The sequence below is a fragment of the Bufo bufo genome, chromosome 4, assembly GCF_905171765.1.
Source record: "Bufo bufo chromosome 4, aBufBuf1.1, whole genome shotgun sequence".
Classification (NCBI taxonomy): domain Eukaryota; kingdom Metazoa; phylum Chordata; class Amphibia; order Anura; family Bufonidae; genus Bufo; species Bufo bufo.
Window position 1 is genome coordinate 583,410,366 of NC_053392.1, and position 25,291 is coordinate 583,435,656.

General features: G+C 45.8%; 1 protein-coding gene across 1 annotated transcript in view; it reads left to right on the forward strand.

Moving 5' to 3' along the window:
- Positions 1-16,441, forward strand: part of FLVCR1 (FLVCR heme transporter 1) — a 32,362-nt gene extending 15,921 nt beyond the window's left edge. Inside the window, exons 8-10 of the mRNA XM_040430412.1 lie at positions 2,908-3,019; positions 13,995-14,062; positions 15,530-16,441. Of these exons, the coding sequence (XP_040286346.1) occupies positions 2,908-3,019; positions 13,995-14,062; positions 15,530-15,589 (240 nt within the window). The 3' untranslated portion in view covers positions 15,590-16,441. The remainder of the gene's footprint in view (positions 1-2,907; positions 3,020-13,994; positions 14,063-15,529) is intronic.
- Positions 16,442-25,291: the final 8,850 nt, after the last annotated feature.

The following is a 25,291-nucleotide window of genomic DNA, read 5'->3' on the forward strand; positions in this document are numbered from 1 at the left end:
AAAACGGAACGGAAAAGCGGAACGGAAACAAAAAATGGAACAACGGATCCGTGAAAAACGGACCGCAAAACACTGAAAAAGCCATACGATCGTGTGCAGGAGGCCTAAATGCTGTTAAGAACGGATCAGGCAAGATGTCCGCCGTCATAATCATGTGCAGGAAATAGAATAAATAAATCTACAATCCGAAAATAAAAACAGATGAGAAAATAGAAGACCGTGTTACAATCTGGTTTTAACTGGTGGATGACACTTTTGGTGACACTTTTCCTTTACTCCTCTTACTAAGAGCCTTGGGCTGATGATCATTAACAAACACGGGTTTCCCATCGTTGCCCCGTGTAAACATGCTGCTGATCACCCGACACTTGTCTGCTGCTGGGTGATGGGATAGTTTTTCTTGTCAGCAGCACCTCTCCTCTGGTAAGAAGGGGATGTGCTGCCGATAATGAGCAGAGATCATTCACCCCCATACAGTGCAATGATTGCTGCGAGTAAATGCAGGTGACCGGTGCTGGTCGACACGCTGCTCATCATCAATCGCCGCTTGTTACTGAGCACACACATCCTGCCTCTTCTTTTTTTTTTTCTTTTTTCTTCACACTGCTGGTTTAGTATCTGTAACGTATAATCCTCTGAGAGCAAAAGCCCGAACCAATGAGGACACAGGCAGTGTTTCTAAGGGTGCATTCACATGACCGTATGTATTTTGCGGTCCGCAGAAAATGCATATGGCGTCCAGCCGTTTACGTTGCGTCTGTTTCTTTTGCAGACCCATTGTAACAATGCCTATTCTTGTCCGCCAAACGGAGAATAGGACGTGTTCTATCTTTTTTGCGGGGAAGCAGAACGGACATACGGATGCGGACAGCACACTGTATTCGGTTGCGTTGAAATGAATGGTTCCGCATCTGAGCCACAAAATATGCACTACAATGGTGGGAGCCGCGTGCATGGTCTCTTCCATTCTGGAGGATGAACAGGGCGAAAGGGGACCCCATTCTCCTGATAGGCGGGTATCCTGTATGAACCATAGCACTGGCGCTTATCAGACGCTTGTAGCAAATACTTCAGATTTGGATGTTAAAGGGGTTGTCTCATCACAGACAATGGGGGCATATCGCTAGGATATACCCCCATTGTCTTACAGGTGCGGGTTCCACCGCTGGGACCTGCACCTATATTGAGAATGGAGCACCGAGAAATTGATGGCTGGAGGACTCTGGTCTGGCCACCACCAAGCGCTCTACCTATAGTAGTGAACAGGCGCGCACTGCGCATGACCGGCCACCGCTCAAATTCATTTCTACGGGCCCAACAGAAATAGCTGAGCCAACGTTCCGCTATTTTTGGCAGACCCATAGAAATTGAATGGAATTCGGCTGCGCATGTGCAGTGTGCCCTTCACCGCTTTCGGGGCTCCAGTCTCGATTATAGGATCCGCACCTATCAGACAATGGGGGCATATCCTAGCGATATGTCCCCATTGTCTGAGATGAGACGACCCCTTTAAGTTTTATTGTTGCCTTTTGGTTTGGTCCAGCATGATAACGGGGCCCTTGGACCAGAGAAGCTTGTGCACCCTGCCCTATAGGAACTGACCTACATACCAGTTTTGAGATCACAACAGTTGCTTTAAAGGGGTTGTCCGAGTTATTTTTTTTGTTCTTACTATGTTCCTAACTGGGCAAATGTAACAGCTTTCCAATTAACTCACTTTATCTGCAGTGCCTGGTTTCTCAGATGTTACTGAGGGTCACATGACCTGTGATGTCAGCTTCTCTCCCTGCTCTGATAATGTTCGTTTACAAAACGAGACGTCACTGTGCTGGCCACGCCCCCGTCACTGTGCTGGCCACGCCCCCTTCACTGCCATCTGTCTTCTCTCTCCTAGGATTCTTAACCCCTTCAGCTGCACAGACTGGCTAGCTGCAGCAGTGACCATTCTGGGCACAGGAGCTGAAGGACTAGAGAGCATTGCACAAGAAGGGAGGGGGATGATCCTGTGTGTATTAGCAGTGTCCTTATACAGCTGGGACCTGTAGTCCTACACATACAACATGCTGCTGAGTCTCCCAGCAGGCAGACATGTCACTCAGGGCAGCTCTTGTATTCACTCCCTTAGCAGAGCTGGGGGAGGGGCAGAGATTGTTTTTATTGCATGTAAACAAAGGGCCAGAAGAGAACCAGGGAAATGAGGAAATAGATATTTTTTTTGCATAAAACTTGATTAGCTTAGTTATATATTGCTGCCCATCAGATTTTCAGTGCTATATATATATTTTTTTTCATAACTCTGACAACTCCTTTAACCTCACCTATTCTTCACACATGGCTTATTCTTTTGATTACCAGCCTGGCTTCATGGACTGCTATTTGTGAACTGGATTTCTGATCCCTGCGGAGAGCGGCAATTATAGGATGAGAGTAGTTATTACTAATGTAACCTGTCATTCATTCTGCAGTTTTGTATGTTTGAACTGCAGATGCCTTGTTTTATATATTTTTATGCTGTTAGTAGTTGGGTCTTCTCTACTCACATCCAGAGCTGCTTGTAAGATTACCCAGTTAGCGCTCGGGCTGTAGTAGCTCAGATTTCCCTGCTTGTTCAGTGCTCTGTTGTAGGGACATTTTGGAAGATTTGCTTAGAATTGCAGCTATGAGTGTGTAGTGTCAACATGGCGCTGACAGATTCCAGGTGTCGACCAGAAGAATTTGACATCAAGCATTTCAGGGGTACAGGACGTGATGGAACTCGGGGTCGCTATAAGATAGGTGGAAGGTATTTGCAGTTATTCCCATGATGAGCTAAAAGTAAGGGTTAAGTTAGAGCTCCGCGTTCCACACCATAATAATCCGCCATTAGTGATGATGTGATTGTGGTTTCATTATTATTTCTCTTTGCAGATATTTGGGATCCTGTTTACTCTGGCGCAGGGGAAGCTGACCACAGACTACGACCCTCGGGCTGGCAATATATTCCTCTGTGCCTGGATGTTCATAGGAATCATTTTAACAGGTGAGCCGCTGGTTATATAGAATGGCTGTGGAAATATTTGTGCCTTTATAGGAGGGTGCATTTCAGGGGTTGTCCAATTACAACAGGTTTACCATAGGATAGGGGATAAGTGTCAGATTGGCAGGGGTCTGACCGCTGGGGCCCCCACCAATTGCAAGAACGGGCATCCCTGTTCCCCCTTTGAGTTGGAGTGTCGGACACGCATGTCTGCCTCTCCGTTCAGATGAGGAACACACCGCTGTCCTCATGAACGATGCGGCCCCCAGTAGTCTGACCCCTGCCAATTAGACACTTATCCCCTATACACGGAATAGGGAATAAATTCTTGCACTTGGACACCTGTAGGTGCTTCTGATGACCAGAGGGGATTAAAAGAGAATTAAAATATATGGTAACTCTCAAAGCAGTTTAAGGGTTGTTCCCCACAGAACGGCCTCTGGCAGCTGCGATGCAGCCATGGTAGCTGCTGCTTACTTGCCATTGTCACTGACCTATTCACTTGAATGGGCGAGCCGTGTGCAAAAATTGGAAGTTATTGCATGCTGCAATTTTCTCTGTGAATTGGTGCAGTTACTTTCACACTTGCGGCAGAGTGATCCGGCAATCTGCATGCAAACGGACAGTATTTGTAGACTGATCCGGATGCGGATCCATCTTACAAATGCATTGCAAGAACAGATCCGTCTCTCCGGATGTTATCCGGATAAATGGATCAGTTATATATTTCTTTCACATTTTTACCGGTCTGCTCGGATCCGGCGTTGCGGCATTTTTAATGCCGGATCCGGCACTAATACATTTCAATGTAAATTAAAACTCATCCGGAATTTTGGACGGAGATAATATTTCTTCCGTCCAAAACGCCGTTCAGTGACAGAACTGAGGACATCCTGATGCATCCTGAACAGTTTTATCCTAATGCATTCTGAAAGGAGAGAAATCCGATCAGTTCTTTTCCAGTATAGAGCCCCTAGGACGGAACTCAGTGCCGGAAAAGAAAACCGCTAGTGTGAAAGTGCCCTTACTGGGGATCAACTGCAGTGTTTGCAGGCAGCCAATCACCAATCCGCCATGACATAACACTGATCTTCTGGTGACGGGGGCAGCAGGTGAACAGTCAATTCTTGATGTTTGGTGGAGGCAGATCTAATGATCCAAGCAACTTTGACTAGAGCTAAATTGTGATGGACGACTGGGTTGAAGCGTTATAAAAACGATAGGTCTTGTGGGGCGTTCCCTGTATGCAGTGATTAGTACTAAACCTCTAAAAGGGGTCCAACGAAGGACAACCATTGAACAGGGTTGTGGGTGCCCAAGGCTCACTGTCGGGGTGAAGTCTAGTTCATCTGGTCCGGTCCCAATGGCTGCTGGCGATGGTAGAAAGGAGTCCTCCCAGCTTGCTGTGTAGCCGCAGAGCCTGCCCACCACCAGATTTACACAGAGGAATAACGCTGTATGTTACTGAGTACATGAGTATATCATTGTGCAGTGATGATGTTATTTTCGTTAGACCCGCCCAGTTTGCCTAATTTTAGGGTATTTTGTTAGCATACACTATTTGGGGGAAATGCTGTGAATACAGTCTTTATCGTCTGCGTGCTTGGGTTTTTTCCTGTCCTGCTTTAACTTGGATGTAATTGACTAGTGCGGAAGCAAATATTTATTCAGTGCGGTAAATCTACAGCAGAGCGTGATCCTGCAAGCCAGAGTCATCACTGAAATACTGATGTAGCAGAGCTGAGTTGTACGTTTCCAGTTGTTTGTGCAGAGAAACTCTTGTGTCAAACATTTATGGCCTGTCCACAGGATTTACTACATCTGAACGGGATTGTCTAGGACTATAAAAAAAAAAACATTTCAGAACCAGTACCACGCCTGCCTTCGGTTCTCGTCAGCCCCATTGAAATGAATGTAGGTGACACAACCTGTGGGCAGGTGTGGTGCAGTTTTTGGACCAAAGCAGCCATGTTTTACAAAATATAGACAAGCCTGTGTTTAACCACCTCCGGACCGCCTAACGCAGATTCGCGTTCTGGAGGTGGCAGCCCTGCGCAGAGTCACGCATATATGCGTCATCTCGCGATGGCCGAGATTTCCTGTGAACGCGCGCACACAGGCGCGCGCGCTCACAGGAACGGAAGGTAAGAGAGTTGATCTCCAGCCTGCCAGCGGCGATCGTTCGCTGGCAGGCTGGAGATTTTTTAACCCCTAACAGGTATATTAGATGCTGTTTTGATAACAGCGTCTAATATACCTGCTACCTGGTCCTCTGGTGGTCCCCTTTGTTTGGATCGACCACCAGAGGACACAGGTAGCTCAGTAAAGTAGCACCAAGCACCACTACACTACACTACACCCCCCCCCCCCGTCACTTATTAACCCCTTATTAGCCCCTGATCACCCCATATAGACTCCCTGATCACCCCCCTGTCATTGATTACCCCTCTGTCATTGATTACACCCCTGTAAAGCTCCATTCAGATGTCTGCATGATTTTTACGGATCCACTGATAGACTGATCGGATCCGCAAAACGCATACGGACGTCTGAATAAAGCCTTACAGGGGCGTGATCAATGACTGTGGTGATCACCCCATATAGACTCCCTGATTACCCCCCCCTGTCATTGATTACCCCCCCCTGTCAGGCTGCATTCAGATGTCCGTATGATTTTTACGGATCCACGGATACATGGATCGGATCCGCAAAACACATACGGACATCTGAATGGAGCCTTATAGGGGGGTGATCAATGACAGGGCCCAAGTTAGCGGAAATTTTTTTTTTTTTCTTACAAAGTCTCATATTCTACTAACTTGTGTCAAAAAATAAAATCTTACATGAACTCACCATACCCCTCACGGAATCCAAATGCGTAAAAATTTTTAGACATTTATATTCCAGACTTCTTCTCTCGCTTTAGGGCCCCTAGAATGCCAGGGCAGTATAAATACCCCACATGTGACCCCATTTCGGAAAGAAGACACCCCAAGGTATTCCGTGAGGGGCATATTGAGTCCATGAAAGATTGAAATTTTTGTCCCAAGTTAGCGGAAAGGGAGACTTTGTGAGAAAAAAATAAATAAAATCAATTTCCGCTAACTTGTGCCAAAAAAAAAATAATTTCTATAAACTCGCCATGCCCCTCATTGAATACCTTGGGGTGTCTTCTTTCCAAAATGGGGTCACATGTGGGGTATTTATACTGCCCTGGCATTCTAGGGGCCCTAAAGCGTGAGAAGAAGTCTGGGATCCAAATGTCTAAAAATGCCCTCATAAAAGGAATGTGGGCCCCTTTGCGCATCTAGGCTGCAAAAAAGTGCCACACATGTGGTATCTCCGTACTCAGGAGAAGTTGGGGAATGTGTTTTGGGGTGTCATTTTACATATACCCATGCTGGGTGAGAGAAATATCTTGGCAAAAGACAACTTTTCCCATTTTTTTTATACAAAGTTGGCATTTGACCAAGATATTTATCTCACCCAGCATGGGTATATGTAAAATGACACCCCAAAACACATTCCCCACCTTCTCCTGAATACGGAGATACCAGATGTGTGACACTTTTTTGCAGCCTAGGTGGGCAAAGGGGCCCATATTCCAAAGAGCCCCTTTCGGATTTCACTGGTCATTTTTTTACAGAATTTGATTTCAAACTCCTTACCACACATTTGGGCCCCTAGAATGCCAGGGCAGTATAACTACCCCACAAGTGACCCCATTTTGGAAAGAAGACACCCCAAGGTATTCGCTGATGGGCATAGTGAGTTCATGGAAGTTTTTATTTTTTGTCACAAGTTAGTGGAATATGAGACTTTGTAAGAAAAAAATAAATAAAAAATCATCATTTTCCGCTAACTTGTGACAAAAAATAAAAAGTTCTATGAACTCACTATGCCCATCAATGAATACCTTAGGGTGTCTACTTTCCGAAATGGGGTCATTTGTGGGGTGTTTGTACTGTCTGGCCATTGTAGAACCTCAGGAAACATGACAGGTGCTCAGAAAGTCAGAGCTGCTTCAAAAAGCGGAAAGTCACATTTTTGTACCATAGTTTGTAAACGCTATAACTTTTACCCAAACCATTTTTTTTTTTTACCCAAACATTTTTTTTTTATCAAAGACATGTAGAACAAAAAATTTAGAGCAAAATTTATATATGGATGTCGTTTTTTTTTTGCAAAATTTTACAACTGAAAGTGAAAAATGTCATTTTTTTGCAAAAAAAATCGTTAAATTTCGATTAATAACAAAAAAAGTAAAAATGTCAGCAGCAATGAAATACCACCAAATGAAAGCTCTATTAGTGAGAAGAAAAGGAGGTAAAATTCATTTGGGTGGTAAGTTGCATGACCGAGCAATAAACGGTGAAAGTAGTGTAGGTCAGAAGTGTAAAAAGTGGCCTGGTCTTTCAGGGTGTTTAAGCACTGGGGGCTGAGGTGGTTAAAGGGGTTTTTCCTGAGACTTTTTACTGATTAGCTATCCTTTGGAGGTGAGCTGCAGTACCAGACTCCGTCCATGGCCAATACGCAGAAGAAATAACTGTGACCGATCAGCAGCTGGAAACAGGTCTTTTTGGTGATGTACATGCTGCCAGATACGCCTCCTACTTACAAACGTATTTTACCCCTTTCCCATTGACTTCTATGGAAAAGCAGCCTCAGAACCACTTGAGCGGCTGCTTAAAAATACATGCCACCGTGCACTGGGGCATGTATTTTACATTGGAAGCTGTCTGGTGGCGTTTTGTATAATGCTGTTTTCCATGACCAGATAGTGATATTTTATTTTATTTTTTGCCTGAGGCTTATTTCATAATGCGGAGCCCGGGTGGGACTTTCCAGCATTGTGTCATTTGGAATTGGTTCATTGATCTGGAATGGTGAGGCTTTGTAGCAGTTCTGGGCTCGGCTCCAGCCCGGAGGTGATCAGATTGATCAGGGGACTGGTGAAGTCTCCTGTTTATCCGGCTGACTGCTAGGAAGAACCAGGGGTGATTCTCCGGCTGGCATTTCCTGGGTGGGTCACACCATAAGTGGTGTTTCCAAGGCTGTGTACTAAGAGTCTGCCCTGGAAATGTTCCTAAAACGAAAGCAGATGTCATGTGTAATGTCACACAGTCCTGTGAGGCAGATCCGCAGTGTACACCGCCATCTGGACGCACAGCAGTTGTGTAAATACGTCTCTTGACTTGGCTGTAAGCTTATACAGGTGGTTGCTGGTGACATTGGGCTTTCTAGGAATGGGGTTACTCATTGGCAGATCTGTAGTCTGTTGATTTTTGGACAGTGCACACATTTTTCCAGTAAAGATGATTGATCACTGGTGGTTTTGGTAGCCTGATTGCGGTAGGGGTCACGTATTGTACAGAGTGACTGGTTTTACTAACCTGTTTTTACCCAGGATATACTTGAACGTCATGCCACCTATTAAAAGCAACCCCCGCAGGACCACCAATAACCGCAGTCTCAGGGCCTGAAAGGTGGACTTAAGACGTCTCAGTGACGCCAGATCGGCACATCCTCACTTTCTCCACACCCTCTTGAAACTCCAGCGCTCCATGTGTTCATTCTGTCTGGTTTGAAGGGGTTCTCCGCTTTGTACAGTCTCTCTTTGTTACATGGGCCCCTTATAATAAGACGATCACGTGGTGTCCCTCTCCTGGGACCTCTAATGTTCAACTGGCAGTAGGGCTTTAATTCTTCTGCAGCGTCACCACAGCATTACATTCTGCCAGTTTAAGACAAATGGGTTCCCTGTGTCATGCATAGAAGCATGAGTCCTCCAGAGAGGGATGTTTTGCTAATAGATGAGGTTTCTGAATGGGGGGGAAACTCCACTCTATTAAGTCAAATTTTCTATTTGGGTATTTAAAAATCAGAAAACCCCTTTTAAATGAGCTATGTTTGGGAGAAGGGAAGTGACAACTGCTCTGATCACATTTCTGATCCTGAAAATTGGTTGTCGCTTTTCAAAAAACATTCAGACATTACCACCCTCTGTGGTTAAATGCCTAAATCCTATAATATATACACTAGTATAATAATACATGTAAGGGTAGGAGAACCTACAATGGCATGCAAAGGTCTGGGCATCCCAGTCAAAATCGCTGTTTCTGTGAACAGTTAAACAAGTTGAAGATGAAATGACCTCCAAAAGGCATAAAGTAAAACTTGAGGCATTCCATTTGTATTTTAAGCAAAAACAATTTTTTAAAATATTTTGTACATTTTTCTAAATTCCAAAAAAGGAAAAGGACCCAAAGCAAAACTTTGGGCACCCTGCATGGTTAGTACCTAGTAGCACCCCCTTTGGCAAGTATAATGGCTTGAGATCACTTTTTGTAGCCAACCAAGCGTCAACCATTCTTCTTTGCAAAAGTCTGATACATTTGTGAAACAATTCCTGTGGATCGATGAGGGTAAAATGGATCTCTTTAGCCACAATGAGCAAAGGTATGTTTGGAGAAAAAAGGGCTTAGAATTTCATGAAAAGAACATCTCTCCAAACATAAAGCATGGGGTTGATAAATCCTGCTTTGGGGTTGTGTTGCAGCCAGTGGTAATGGGAACATGTCACGGGTAGAGGGAAGAATGGATTCAATAAAACTCCAGCAAATTCTGGAAGCAAACATGACACCAACTTTAAAAAAGCTGAAAAGAGAATGGCTTCTACAAATGGATAATGATCCTAAACACACCTAAAAATACACAATAAGACTACCTCAACAGGTGCAAGCTGAAGGTTTTACCATGGCCCTCACAGTTTCCTGATCTTAACACCTGAGAATAGACCTCAAAAGAGCAGTGAATGCAAGACGGCCCCGGAATCTGGAAGACATCTGCAAGGAAAAATGTATGAAAATCCCTCAAACAAGAATAGAAAGATTCTTGGCTGACTACAAACAGCATTTACAAACTTTTGATACTTGAAAAAGGGGGTGCTACTAGGTTCTAACCATGCAGGGTACCCAAAGTTTTGCTTAATTTTAAAAATGTAAAAGATGAAAATAAATTGTTTTTGCTTAACATACAAAATGAAAGTGTCATCTTTTAACTTTTACGACTTTTTTGTAGATTATTTAATCTTAGACTAAGGCTACTTTCACAACTAGCGGTAGCCTATAATCTGGGCGGGCCGGAGATGTGGCCGCAACACGGCAAACTTGCAGAGAGGCGGCCGGAATAAAACTGCAGCATGTTGTAGTATTTTTTTTTTCCGGCCGTGCTGCGGCCGGACCTCCGGCCCACACCCATTATAATGAATGGGGCCGGAACAGACTTCCGGCGGCAGGGTGCACTAGTGGTAGCACGAAGGCTACCGCTAGTGTGAAAGTAGCCTGACTTAACTGTTCACAGCAACAGTAATTTTGGCCAGGGGTGCCCAAACATTTGCCACTGTATATCTTGTTTGTGAAAAGTAGAAGTTGATTGATTTTGCTGATACACATATAGCCTGATGGTCTCCACGAGTTACTAGGAATAAGGGGCCTGTCCCAGTCTTGGTTTTAACGCCCCGGCTTCAAAGAATTTCCTCCCTTGCACATCTAGTTCTGCATATTTCGTATTCTTTCAGCTTCTCCTGTAGTAATGGACACATGATGTTCTCCTGTGTCACATACTGCCCCAGACTAAGGCCGGACCCAGCCTCTGGAGTGACAGATATGTCAAGGTCACTGTGCAGGAAAGGACCTGGCCTGTGTGTGGTACGGGATAGATCAGGGAGGTCTGCAGGTATTGCTGGGAGGGGCAGGTGGTGCTCTAGGTGCTCACTTTATTTCCTGTCTCATAATTTTATGGGAGGTCTGCGTTACTGTAAAATTCACAGTACGGACATATATGTCTGGGTAGTGACCGGTCTGAGCGGCGTGAGGGTCGCGTCATCTGCGAGCACACCTGCAGTGTAAACAGTCACCCATGGGTTACTGAAGGGTGTAGAGTGGTCACATGACGCTGGAAGGACACAGTATTTCAGCAGGAACCGCCGGCTTCTGGTTTCTGATTCTATGAGTATCTGGCATTTGTTCTCTGCATAGACTGTGCCGCCCTTCCCCTCCTACATACCTCACTAAGAAACTGGAAGAGCGAGATTGGGTCTACACACAGTATCCAAGGGAACATAACTGTATCCGCTCCAGCAAGGTGAACAGACATACAATGGTCTGCATCGCCCCTCTGCAGGGGGTGCACACAGTACAATTGGTATTGCACACCTAAATGGAATCTAGGGTTTCGTCTGTCTGGATGAGAGCCATCTGATTTCCCTTCAGAGCTGGATCTAGGAGTCTTCTAAGTCCTAATGGGTCTGGTGTCTATACTACTCTCCTACAGCCACACAGTGACCTGCTCTTCTGCTTCCCTGCAGTTGTCGACCATTCAGCTGGCAGCGTCTTTATGTAAATGACCTGTTGTGCCAAGCAGTAATATGGCACCCATAGACTTCTGTGAAGCTCTACTGTTCCCATTTATGCCTCTGATATCTGCAGAAAAAAGTCATATTTGTCAGATCTATATTATGGGGTTATTAAAGGGGTTGTCTCATCTCAGACAATGGGGCATATCGCTAGGATATGCCCCCATTGTCTTATAGGTGTGGGTTTCACCACTGGGACCCACACCTATATCGAGAATGGAGCCTGAGAAGTGGTAGAGAGCGCACCGCAAATGACCGGCCACCGCTCCTATTCACTTTTTATGGGCCTGATAGAAAAAGCCGAGTCAGAGGTCGGCTATGATTGGCGGCCCCATAGAAAATTAAAGGAGGGTGGCTGCGCATGCGCAGTGCACTTGCCACCACTTTTTGGGCTCTGTTCTCTATAGGTACGGGTCACAGATGTTGGACCCACACCTATAAAACTTTGGGGGCATATCCTAGCAATATGCCCTGTAAGGGATTGCTCTCTCTCAGGGGGTTGCGATCACAGACTTCTCTTCTGACAACGGGGTTCAAGTCCAAAAGGTGCTTTATTTTGGCACTTCAGCACCATCACACACATAAACATCGAAAATAAACACCTACCCGTCTGGGCTCTACCTAATACACGTGTTGTCTCTACCTCACCTATAGAGCGCCGTTCACACACAGGATTAGATCCAACTTCCTCAGCCATATTCGGTCCAGCAGCCTCCAGGCTGTGACCACACCAGCACCCTTCGGGGGAGATGGTCCAGAAGTCCTCCCGACTCTGACCATGCAAAACACTTTCCGTAGGCGTAGCTGGGCCCCCAAACTTCAGGCTTTACAAATCCTCGTGGCCCCTCAACCCTCCTGGCTGAGACCACATAGAGCCTCTCAGGCTTCCTCCCCAAGTCATACACAGAGGGTTGTTTTATCCCTCCTTGATTACAGCAGCAGGCTTCACCTGCGATCACCTCCGGCAAAAGACAATACATGTAGTGGAAGAGTGTGGACTGGCAGATCCCACTACCAAACCTATCCCCCAGTCCACATGAAATCGAGCCCAGAACAACATCTAGACAAAACGGTCTCAGCAGACTACACTTTGCTGAAACGCCTGCAGCTTTCTGGATTTCAGTTCTCACCCAGCTGAGGTATCTGGGTGGGATATACACGCCTCCCAGCACTTACACTGTACACATCACCACAGTCCCCATCGTCTGTGATAAGACAGCCCCTTTAAATGTATAGTATTACAGCTCAATCGCATTCATTCCAGTTAAAACCCATGGACAGGTGTTTTTGGAATAAAGCAGACATGTTTTTCTGTTCCTCGACAATACCTTTAAGGGAGAACACCAAATATGGCACTGTATGAAGGGACTCTAGATAGGTCATTAATATTAGATCGGATGGGGCTCCGGCACCCTTACCGATCAGCTGTTTGAAGAGAAAGCAGTGCTCGTATACGCACTGCCTCCTCTGCTCTGTTTACCTGCTCCCCGCAGCAATTGCAGTGGAGAGCAGGTGTAATTACAAGTATGGCGTCCCCATTCACTTCTATGGGATGGCTCCGTTCTTTCCATTTGAACAGATGGGAGCCGTCCCATAGAAGTTAATGGGGACGCCAAACTTGTAATTACACCTGCTCTCCACTGCAATTGCTGCAGTGAGCAGGTAAACGGAGCAGAGGAGGCAGTGCGTATACGAGCACTGCTTTCTCTTCAAACAGCTGATCTATGAGGATCCTGGGTGTCGGACCCCCGCCGATCTGGTATTCATGATTTTCCTTAGGATAGGTCATCAATAGTAAAAATAAAAATAAATAAATGGGGATGGGAGTTGCAGTCAGCTGATAGGGTGGGGGTGCCCGTTTTGACAAGGTTTTGCCGAGGACACAACCTAAAGGCTGTCCCCGCAATACATTGCTCGGTTTTCACTGTGTTTACTGTACATTTTATGTTCTGCTCGTCTGGTTAGTAAATCAGTAACAGAGAACGGTGTACATTACATACCATCAGCATTTTCACAGAACGTCTTCACCATTAACCATATTACAATAACAACTTTTACCTGGAATGTGAGCAAGATCTATTCTAAAGGTGCAGGTCTTAAAGGGGTCCCACTAAAAGCTCGTCTGAGGGGTATGACAGTCTTAGGCTACATGCACACGACCATGCCGTTTTTTGCGGTCCGCAAACCGCAGATCCGCAAAAAACGGAAGCCACTCGTGTGCCTTCCGCAATTAACGGAACGGGCGGCCATAGATATAGCTGCCTATTCTTGTCCGTTTTGCGGACAAGAATAGGACATGTTTTTTTTTTTTTTGCGGGGCCGCGGAACGGAGCACCGGATGCGGACAGCACACGGAGTGCTGTCCGCATCTTTTGCGGCCCCATTGTGAAGTGAATGGGTCCGCATCCGAGCCGCCAAAACGGTGCATGAGGCCTTAACTGTATGTTCTTTGAGGGTACTGTAGGACCACCGGGTAAGTCCAGTCTTGGTTTATCCACGTGGTGAATGTGACTCTACTGTGTATTACAGCGCTCTTTATAATGAATTATGTTTTACTTGCAGCTCTTATCAAATCTGACCTGCGGAGGCACAACATAAATTCTGGAATAACAAAGTCAGACGTCAAATCTGTAAGTATCTAATTTCTTAAGGTGCATTCACTATTCTCTGTTATCAGCCACTTCAGGGCGGGCTGTAGACTGGCGGAGGTTCTGTTTAATAGAAGTGATGACTGGAAGGGTGAAAAATAAACTCTGCTCCCATGATCACGTTTTATCTCCAGTGCTAAGAACATCCAGTACCCTTTTACATATATGTATGTGAGGGATAGGTCATCCGTATCTGATCGGTGGGGGTCTGACACCTGGGAGCCCTGATGATCAGCAATTTGAGAATGCACCGGAACTCGCAGTAGCGCCCAGGGCCTTTTCGCAGCTCACCAAACACAGCGCCATACACTGTATAGTGGCTGTGCTTGGTATTGCAGCTGCGCCTGGGACATCACATGGCCTAGGCCCTAGGCTAAGCTGAGAGAAGGCCAAGGCACTGTCTCCTGCTCCATATGCTAATTACCATCGGAGCAATGGGGAGGAGACATCAGCTTCTCTCCTGGGCGTTCCTTCTCCCTGCGCTGCGATTGGACAGCGCTACAGCCAGGGAGAAGGAACGCCCCCAAGAGAAGCTGATGTCTTCTCCCCATTGCTCCGATAGTAATTAGCATATAGAGCAGGAGACAGTAATGGGGGCACAGCGGGCAAACAGAGCTGCGCCCAGGAATAATAGTAAGTGCTGGGACATCTCTGGGCGCCGCTCTGTGTAGCCTGCTACTTAAAGTCTGGACCCATATAGGGTCGTCTTTAACACATAATACAGGAGGCAGGTGCCGGCAGCAGAATCACATAGCCGGCACCCTGCCTCTGACAGGGAGCTGCTATCAGCGGCAGTTAACCCCTCAGGTGTGGCACCTGAGGGGTTAACTGCCGCTGATCTGCTGCCAGTACCAGCCTCCTGTATTAAGGGTTAATTATTATTGGTGGTGCAGTGCGCCTCCTCAACCCCGCCACCCCATTAAAATCATTGGTGGCACAGTGCGCCCACCCCTCTCAACACCCCAGTATTAAAATCATTGGTGGCAGTGGCCACAGGGTCCCCTCCTCTTCATTGGTGGCAGTGTCAGCCTTTGATCGGAGCCCCAGCAGTGTAATCCTGGGGCTCCGATCAGTTACCATGGCAGCCAGGACGGTACTGAAGCCCTGGCTGCCATAGTCCGCTCCCTGCTGCTGTGTGCACTATGCACAGAACAGCAGGGAGAGAGCGAGGTCCTATTCACCCTAATAGAGATCTATTAGGCTGGGTTCACACGAGCATGTCCGGGACAATCTCATTAACATATTGAATTTTATGAGGCACGTCATATGCATCTCCAGTAGACCGTCCCCCATTTTACCAGGACAGATTTTCAATCTTTTGTGTATACTGGCCTCGTCTTTTGAAAGGACCACCTCCCCTAGAAGACCATCTTTCTACAGCAGTTTTGACCAGTCTTCTCAAAGAAGCTTGATTCTTACAGTTTCCGTCCTTCCTCTGTGTTTCCCCAGATACCTGTGGACAGTCCTGTAGAAGCGGCGCCCAGTCTACAGTCCGCAACGCAGCTCTAGACGGCAGCTGGATCCTCTCCCCGAGATGCAGCCATAAGACTCGTATTTAGCACACTGTATTTATTGGACCTCCTAGTATTTATTTTATTGCCTCCTTTTCTTGAGGCTGGTACTGCTTAACCACAAGAACCACAAACTTCATCGATCGTGCGGTGGTGACGCTGTTAGGAGCAGGGACTGAAAAAACAGTTTGGCCCGGAATTTTTTTATTTTTCTTATTTAATTGAAAATAGTTTGCCTTTTTATTCTATGATGCATATTTGTTTTTTACATTGTATTTTTGTACATCGGGGTCTGACAATACTGCACATGACAATACGGTCTAGGTAGCATTTAATTTTTATTTTTTAAGGGGGCACCAAAAGATTTTGCTGCCTTGCAAGAGTGAGACTTGTGCTTATAAGGAGGTTCTTCACCTAAATTAAATTTTTTGAAAAGCCTGATTAATAATGCATGCCTCGAGAGATAACGGCACGGCATGACTAATGGCTCATTCACACGAACGTGTGCTTCTTGGGGTTCCGTTCTGTGCCTCCGCACTGCAAAAAGATAGAACTTACTCTATCTTTTTGTGGAACAGACGGATCGCGGACCCATTCAAGTGAATGGGTCTGCGATCCCCATGCGGCTGTGCCACCGTCCGTGCCCGTGCATTGCGGTCCACAGCACGGGCTTCACGCGGTCATGAGAACAAGCCCTAATACCGAGCCTCTGTTCCCCTCCTCCACAGCCAGCTCGGAGACAATACGGCTGTGAGCGGACAGACCCAACTGGTTGCCATTAATGCCTAATTGCTATGGATTCTTTGCCTAGCAACTACAGCTTTTTTATACGGGGCTATCAGACAGAGCGTTGCCAGGATCCAGTGTGTTTCAGATCGCTGTGTTCTTCAGCTCAAGGGCAAATGGGAGCTGCCAGTCCTCAAACCCTGTTTTTTTTTTTCATTGTCTCTTTAACCTCTTCACAACCAAAGCTGTAATAGTACCGTGAAGGCAGGAGTCTCCAGAGGACCTCTACCATACTATTATGGCGCTCTGACCAGGTGGACACTGCCACTTCTCCCACGCGGTCAAAAGCAGGACCGCAGCTGGAATACACGGCCGCAGTCCTGCTCTAACTGATCTCCGTTGTTTAACCCCTTGTACATCACAATCTAAAATGCTCACGGGGGGGAAGCAAAGGAAGGATCACCCTTCGATCACCTGACAAAGAATCGCTGTGACGCAATCTATACCCATATGGGTACACGGGGTTCACTGAAGGACTCTAGGTATGCCCCGATAATAGCCTCTGCACATACGTAAGTACACAGTGTAATGTACATGCAGATATGTCTGGTACATTGTGTAAAATCCTGAATAATTAAAGAGTTTTCTGGGATTTACATATTGATGACCTCAAGGAAAGGTCATCCGTATGAGATTGGCAAGGGTCCGACTCCCGGGACCCCTGCCGATCAGCTATATGAATTGGCTGTGGCGCTCCGTGGGCTCTTGGGCCTCTTCCTGGGTCATGTGACGTCACGTTCATTGGTCACATGGCCCAGGTGCACTTGAATGGGGCTGAGCTGTAATACCAAGCAGAGCCGCCATACAATGGGCGGTGCTGTGTTTGGTAAGCTGCGAGGAGGCCGTGACACTCACTGGAGTGCTGTGGCCTTCTCAAACAGCTGATCGGCAGGGGGTGCCAGGAGTCGGACCTCAGGTCATCGTATAAGATTGGCAATCGGGAGGATAAGTCATCAGAATGTAAATCCCGGAGAACCTATTTAAGAACTTGGCCCAGAGCAGGAAGCTTTAAAAAAAGGGGAACCTTTATCATGTGCTACTTTTCCAGTCTCTTCATTGGGCCTGCCGCAGTCGCATGCCTTTCATCTGACTGCTGCAGCCAATCACTGGGCTCAGCAGTCACTTGCCGATCCTGCACACATGACCGGTAATAGGTGAGCATGATGCTGGAGAAATGTTATTACATTTTGGCATTGTTCAGGGGTACATATAAATTACTGTGTAATTTATATCATTGTCATTTTTTTGCTGTTGAAATATAGAAAACAGCAATTTTAATATTTTATCGAGTTGGTTTCACACTAAATAACTTAATAAATGAATACTTCAGGCTATTATGGGCATGCAGATACCTAATATGTGTAAAAAAAAAATGTGTGTGTGGGGGGGGGGGGGGGGGTTGCAGCGTTTTTACATTATTTATAACCTTTTTGAAATACCATTATGGGTTTTATTTCAAATGTATAATATATTAACACCCTCCTGTATGTTGGTACATCATACTGTGTGACGCTATGACAGACTGCCTTGGGGTCCTTTGTAGGTCCTTAGGGCTGACTGCAGATGCCCCCCCCCCCAGTCTGTGATTGTGTCGCTGGTAAACCTGCTGATATGATCCTGTGGGGGATGGGGTGGGGTCCCTATTGATAATGCCACGGTAATGGACTGCTGCAGTCAAAGGGTTAACAGCTAAGCCGGCGCCTGCGCTAAGAACCGGAGCTGTAAGTAACGGCTCGGCCAGGGCGCATGAGCGAGTCGGGAGCAGTTAGCTCCCTCAAATGCAGGCAAACTGAAAGGTGTCTGTGCAGAGGCCCTACACCGCCCGCCGTCAAAAGACATTGGAGGGTCATTAATATTCAATTTTTTTTTTTTTTTAGCATTTCCATCAAAATATAAATGTATTACTAACCTAGTTCCACAAAAAAACAAGGCCTCCTAAAATAATGTTGGCCACGCTGCCGCGGATAGGTGTTGGCAGGACAACCCTTTCCTTTGATCTTTGAGGGGAAGATCGGATTTTGTGATAATGGATTTAGGCGGAGAACCTCTTTAAAAATTTGTATGTATGCTATGTTCTTTGTGTGAGTGGTCATACTGTACGGGGCGGAGTGGCGCAGACCAGACTTTATTCTGGAGCTTTAATTTGAGAATGTGACCTAAATCCCACTCACGTGTGCCAGGTTTACCCCGGTACCGGGGCAGGTTCCGCTGGCGGTTGTCACTGTCAGTGTACTGTGATAACCTTACGTTGGGCTCCCTACAGAACTAAAACCTCGTAGACTTTTCCTAATGCAGCCTAATAATTTGTAGATTATTGAAATCTTTGTCCAGGTACCCTCTATCTGTCCTTTTTATTAACCCCTTTAAATTAGGAAAGGTCAGCTAGTGGGTACACCTGCACCTTGCCCTAGTGGTGTAAGTGATCTTTGGCATGTATCCTATTTGTCCCCGGGTCATCAGCCGCACCATGGGCTCTTACACTGGCACTTCCACCCAGAGGCTTGTCTGACCATTTAGTGAGCACATGAGCTTACTTTTATCAATGTGTCTTGTAAATGGTTAAAAGGGGTTTTCTGGGAGTAAAATACCGATGACCTACCCTTAGAATAGGTCATCAATATCTGATCGCGGGGATCTGAGCACTGCGGCCTCTTCCTAGGCTAATGATGTCCCGTTTCATTCATCACATGGCCTAGATACAGCTCCGTCCCATTCAAATGGATGGGCCTGAGCTGCAATACCAAGCACAGCCACTATTCAATGTACGGCGCTGTGCCCACCGGAGTGCAGTGGCCGCTTCAAATAGTTGATGGTGGATCCCTACTGATCCCATGTTGATGACCTATCCTGAGTATAAAGCAATCTCATCTTACTCCCGGAAAAAAAAAACTTTAAAGGAAAGGCCCACCTTCACACCCCACTTTCTTTCTTAATTGTTTCAATGCACATCCGCACGGCTGTGGTTTTGGAAGTGAGTTTTAGTTTATTATCCCTACAGTGATAGACTACCATCACTGTGTTATGATTGGCACTTTTTTTTGTCTAAGACAATCAGGTTTTGGGATTCTAGCCCATTATTGCAGCCATATTTTCGTTTTTCATCAGTTTTTTGGCGAAAAGTGAAAATTATCAGAAAAAAAATAATCAAAATGAAAGGGTTTCCTCTACTGAGATCTGTTCTTGTTATGGTAAGAAGCAAGAAAATAGAACGTGGAGAAGAAATATGGCCGCCAGTAGGAGACCTTTTCTAGCTGTAGTGCCCTGCGGTGAATGTAGATCAGGTCCTGCATCCAGATTTGTTTCCAGTACACAGTCTGCAAAAATGGACCATAAAGTGTTAACTTACTATAATGTATGCATTTTATGCATCACTTATGAATTGCATCCTCCATCGAGGATCCTCTATTAGAAGGGCACGACATGTGTTTGCTGTTTTCATATGACTATAAAATAGACGAGTGAATCCAAAGCGGTCATGCATGGTGCGCTCCCATTCACTTCTATGGGAAGAGCGCTGGGTGGTGGCCGCACCGGAGTCCTCCAGCCACCACCTTGCAGGGCTCCGTTCCTGCACCTATAAGACAATGGTGACATGCCCCCCATTGTCTGAGATGACACAACCCCTTTTAAATAAGTCAGAGTTAATAAAGCTGGGGTGTCCTCAGGATGCTCATCTCTTGGTCAGAGCGGAGAGGACCTGTCCTGTATGACACAGACAACCCATGGATGTGAATGGACAATGTGTAATGATTGATTTCTCCTGTGGTGGCGCTGCAGGGAAATTGAACACTTACAGCCTGATCACCGAGGGACACTTTATGATCTGCTTATGGTCATGAGACCTTTCTAACAAGTAGGGATTGTCCAAAGTGGTTAACTCTTTAAACGCCTGGCCAGTCAAGTCCGATGGCAATCCTGTCCGGACCGTTGTCTTGTCTTTACATTTCTTTTCAGATGCTGTTTTAAGGGAACCAAATAAGGCTACATGCACACGAACGTTGTTTGTTTCTGTGTCCGTTTAGTTTTTTTTTTTGCGTATAGGATGTGGACCCGTTCATTTCAATGGGTCCGCAAAAAAATGCAGACAGCACACCATGTGCTGTCCGCATCAGTATGTCCGTTCCGTAGCCCTGGATTGTTACAATGGATCCGCCAAAAAAAAAGAAAAGGATGGCATCCGTTTTTTTTTTTTTTCTTATTAGCGGACCGCAAAACACATGTGCACGTAGCCTAAGACTGATATATTTGACACTGTCACCATTTATATATGTATGTGTAATACATGTGATAACTGTGCTGCAAAAGGGTTACGGTATATAATATCTAAAGCACATAATATAAAATCTTTCTGCAGTTCCTCCATCGTGTATCAGTTTTTTGTGCCGATCCCATTGCCCCCTGCTCTGAGAGGGTCCTAGAACAAGTTTATGTAGCGTGTTCGGGCAGTGTAGTATATAGTGGAAAAAACTAAAATAAAAAAAGTTGACTACTTCTGTACACATAGCTACATGCACTCTAATAGTGGCCACCCATGACAAACAGGAAGTGGTCGCTAGGCAACCGGCAAACATCCTGCAGTATACACCAGGAGCAGAATTCTGCATAGTATGTACTATATTTATATGTATAATGAGCTGAAAGGTGACTATCGGGAGGGCAGAGGCGAGCTGGGTGGAGATCTGTGATTTACTATCGAGCCTGGCAGTCTGTGTCATTGCTATATGCCAGGATCCTCGCTGAGGCCTCTTGTTTCATGGCTGCACATATTATGCAGCGTAGCATGACATTTTAGTGATAGTTTCCAATGAGAAGCTTGGCAGAAGAAGCACCTAAGGCATACATGGTCAGACAGGACAACCCCTTTAAGAAAAAATCACTTTCCATAAATATACTCCATTCTATATGGGACTGCTGAAGTTTAGTGCATTCAGCTTCTCCTTGGCAGCCCCATAGAGGTGAATAGAGGGTCAGGGCACAAGCTTGACTGCCACTCCATTCATATGGGGGGATGGGAGGGGCTCAGGCCCTCCTTTCCCAATGTCCACCTATTCACAGAACAGCAGATAAGTTTAAATCTTGGCACAGCCCCTTTAAGATGTATTTATGGAATTTTGCTTTATTTTTATTTTTTTCCTTAAAGGGCTTGTCCATCTTATGCCATAAATGTTGCACAGGTCCCTCTTCTTGTGCGATTTCCCCCCAGGTGAATGAAGAGCAGGCTGTACATGCGCGGCGCCCTCTCCATTTACTGCTATGGGACTTGTGAAAAAAGCGTAGAGCAGTGAATTTTGAAAACTACGCTTTAGCCTCTTTTTCTCTCTTCATATTTAGACCTCGTTCGTGAAATAAAAAGGTGGGATCTTCACCGATCGGACATTTAAGGTGTCCAGAGGCGAGAACCCTATATGTTCATCTGAATGTATTTTTCGCTTTTAGGCCAGTGTTTTTACTGTACATTTTCTATTCACTTCTTTACGTGACAATTTTTTTTTTTGTTTTGTGGATATTTTTGTGTGTTGGAATACTTAAGTGTGTCTTCTTTGATCAGTAGATGAATGTGTTTTACTCTTGCTTGACATTATCTTAAGGCCTCATGCGCACGACCGTATGTATTTTGCGGTCCGCAAAAAATACAGATGACGTCTGTGTGCATTCCATATTTTGCGGAAAGGAACAGCTGTCCCCTAAAAAAACACTCCTATCCTTGTCCGTAATGCGGACAATAGTAGGACATATTCTTTTTTTTTTTTTTTTGCGGAACGGAAATACGGAAACGGAATGCACACAGAGTACCTTTTTTAGTTGTTTTTTTTTTATTTGCGGATCCATTGTCATTAATGGTTTTGCATATGGTCCGCAAATGGAACAGACACGGAAAGAAAATAAGTTCGTGTGCATCAGGCCTAGGAAGGTAAACCGGGCGTGCCCCTTATGTAATGCTTTGTCTTTTTTTTATTTTAATTTTTTCATATGGTTCTGCACATTTCTGCTTTTAAATAAAATTTTTCTTTTTTTTTTCTTTTATAAGAATCCAGTCTGATTGCATTTATTTGCTGTCTTATGGCACTCGCCTTGGCTCTGCCCAGTTCATAGAGGAAAATCAACCGTTCCAGACGCTCATCTGCTCAGGAAGAAAGAGGCTACACAGATCCTCTCTAGTACCCTGCGCGTTCCTGCATTCAGCTACCTGCACACAGTGCAGAGGTCTTTCAGCGCAGATTCTGGTGCAGAAAAGACGCAGGGTAGTACAGCACATCGTGCTGCCCCATAGACATGAATGGGTCTGCGGAACGAAATTGCGGACGTGTGAATGGACCATTAGGCTACTTTCACACTAGAGTTTTTTGCGGATCCGTCATGGATCTGCAAAAAACGCTTCCATTACAATAATACAACCGCATGCATCCGCCATGAATGGATCCGGTTGTATTATGTCTTCTATAGCCACGACGGATCCATCATGAACTCTATTGAAAGTCAATTGGGGGGACGGATCCGTTTTCTATCGTATCAGAGAAAACGGATCCTTCCCCATTGACTTACATTGTATGTCAGCACAGATCCGTCTTGCTCCGCACCACTTCGCGGACAGATGGGGACGCAACCAAATGGAAAGGAATGCATTTTGGTGCATTCGGTTTAGTTCAGTTCAGTTTTGTTCCCATTGACAATGAATGGGGACAAAATTGAAGCGTTTTCTTCTGCTATTGAGAACCTATGACGGATTTCTAGTGGAATTGAAAGCGGCCTAATCTGTGTTTTCAAACCCGCAGGCCTCTTTCACACGAGCGAGTTTTCCATCCACATGTGATGCGTGTAGCAAACGCACGGCATCCGAACTGAATCCTAATCCATTCATCTCAATGGGTCTGTGCACACGTTTTTCATGCATCATCTCTGCGTTCAGGAGATAGCGCAGCCTGTTCTATATTATACATTTTTCTCGCAGCTCTGGCTCTATAGAAGTGAAAAACGGAAGGCGTCCAGATGCAATGCGTTTTTGACTGATAGTTCCTAGGAGATGTGGAGTGTTATTCAGTTTTTCTTCACATGTGTAAAAAACGCATGCAATTGGGAAGGAAAAAAAATGCAGACACTGAACACAATCGCAGACAAAACTGATTAAGGCTCCATTCAGACGTCCGTAGAATAGGTCCGCATCCTTTCCGCAATTATCCAGAACGGGTGCGGATCCATTAATTCTCTATGGGCCCGGAAGAGATGCGGAGAGCACACTATGTGCTCTACGCATCCGCATTTCTGGAGTGCGGCCCTGATCTTCCGTTCCGAAGCTCCGTAAGAAATGCGGACAAGAATAGGCATTTCTATGGGGGTGCCGGCCGGGTGTATGGCGGATCCTCTTTATCCATTTATGTTGCGGTTTTTGCGTTCCGTATACGGAACCATTTATTTCAATGGATCCGCAAAAAAACGGAAGGTACTCTGTATGCCTTCCATTTCCATATTTCCGTTCAAAGATAGAACATGTCCTATTATTGTCCGCATATTGGACAAGAATAGTACTGTTCTATCAGGGGCATGTTTGGTACCCGGACTTCTTCACAGAAGTTCGGGTTTGGGATCGGTGTTGTGTAGATTGTATTATTTTCCCTTATAACAAGGTTATAAGGGAAAATAATAGCATTCTGAATACAGAATGCATAGTACAATATTTTACTATGCATTCTGTATTAAGAATGCTATTATTTTCCCTTATAACCTTGTTATAAGTGAAAATAATAATGATCGGGTCCCCATCCCGATCATCTCCTAGCAACCATGCGTAAAAATCGCACCACATCCGCACTTGCTTGCGGATGCTTGCGATTTTCACGCAGCCAAATTCACTTCTATGGGGCCTGCGTTGCGTGAAAAACGCACAAAATGGAGCATTCTGCGACTTTCACGCAACGCACAAGTGATGTGTAAAAATGACCACTTGTGCACACCCCCATAGAAATGAATGGGTCCGGATTCAATGCGTTCACCTCACGCATTGCACCCTGGCGGGAAAGAGGCCTTAGAACAGCAAGGAAGATGTCCCGCAGCGCAAGAAACCATCCAAACGTTTGAATCATGTTAAGAGGTTTTTTTTATTTAGCAAGTTGTACAACGCGTTTCGGGGACAGTGTTCCCCTTCGTCAGGTACAAAATGCTTGCATATGTTATCATGAGTGTTACACACATATAAATACCCTAAAAATAATGCCAAAAACACATTAAATTGGGGCTTAAGGGGTGGGGTTGGGTGGTGACATAGGACAGATTGAATGGACTAAGGTTTTATTAATATTTAATGATTTTTAATAAAATAATGATAGGGGCGCATAGATAGGGTTAAAGCAGTGATGCCCAACCTGCGGCCCGCGAAGCCGGATCATAAGGGCCCGCGCAGTGACCGGACTTTATCAGCGCAGGGAGCGCAGCGAACGGCACAGGCAGCAAAGCGATGCTGCCTGTGCCTGCAATCTCCCCGCCCGGCGCCGCCTCCTAGCTAATTTATTCATTGCACTTGCCTCTGTGAAATTGAAGAGAAGCGCCGTAATCTCCCACAGGCGCACTGGCAGAGACATCGAAGTGCGCATGCATCGTCTTCCTGGCCTCTGCCAGTGCGCCTGTGCGAGATTACGGCGCTTCTCTTCAATTTCACAGAGGCAAGGCAAGTGCAGTGAATAAATTAGCTAGGAGGCGGCTCTGGGTGGGGGGATATCTGTGGAGGACACTGAAGGGGGGATCTGTGGATGACACTTAGGGGGATGTTGGGGTGGGAGGTCCTGGAGGGGTGTTTGGGTGGGAGCTCTGGAAGGGGTGGGCCCATAATTTTTTTGCTATGGGGCCGTCATTTCTAGCTACGCCCCTAATCCCGTTATGGATTCTAAATTCCGTTATGGTCCGTGGTAGTGGAATCTATAAC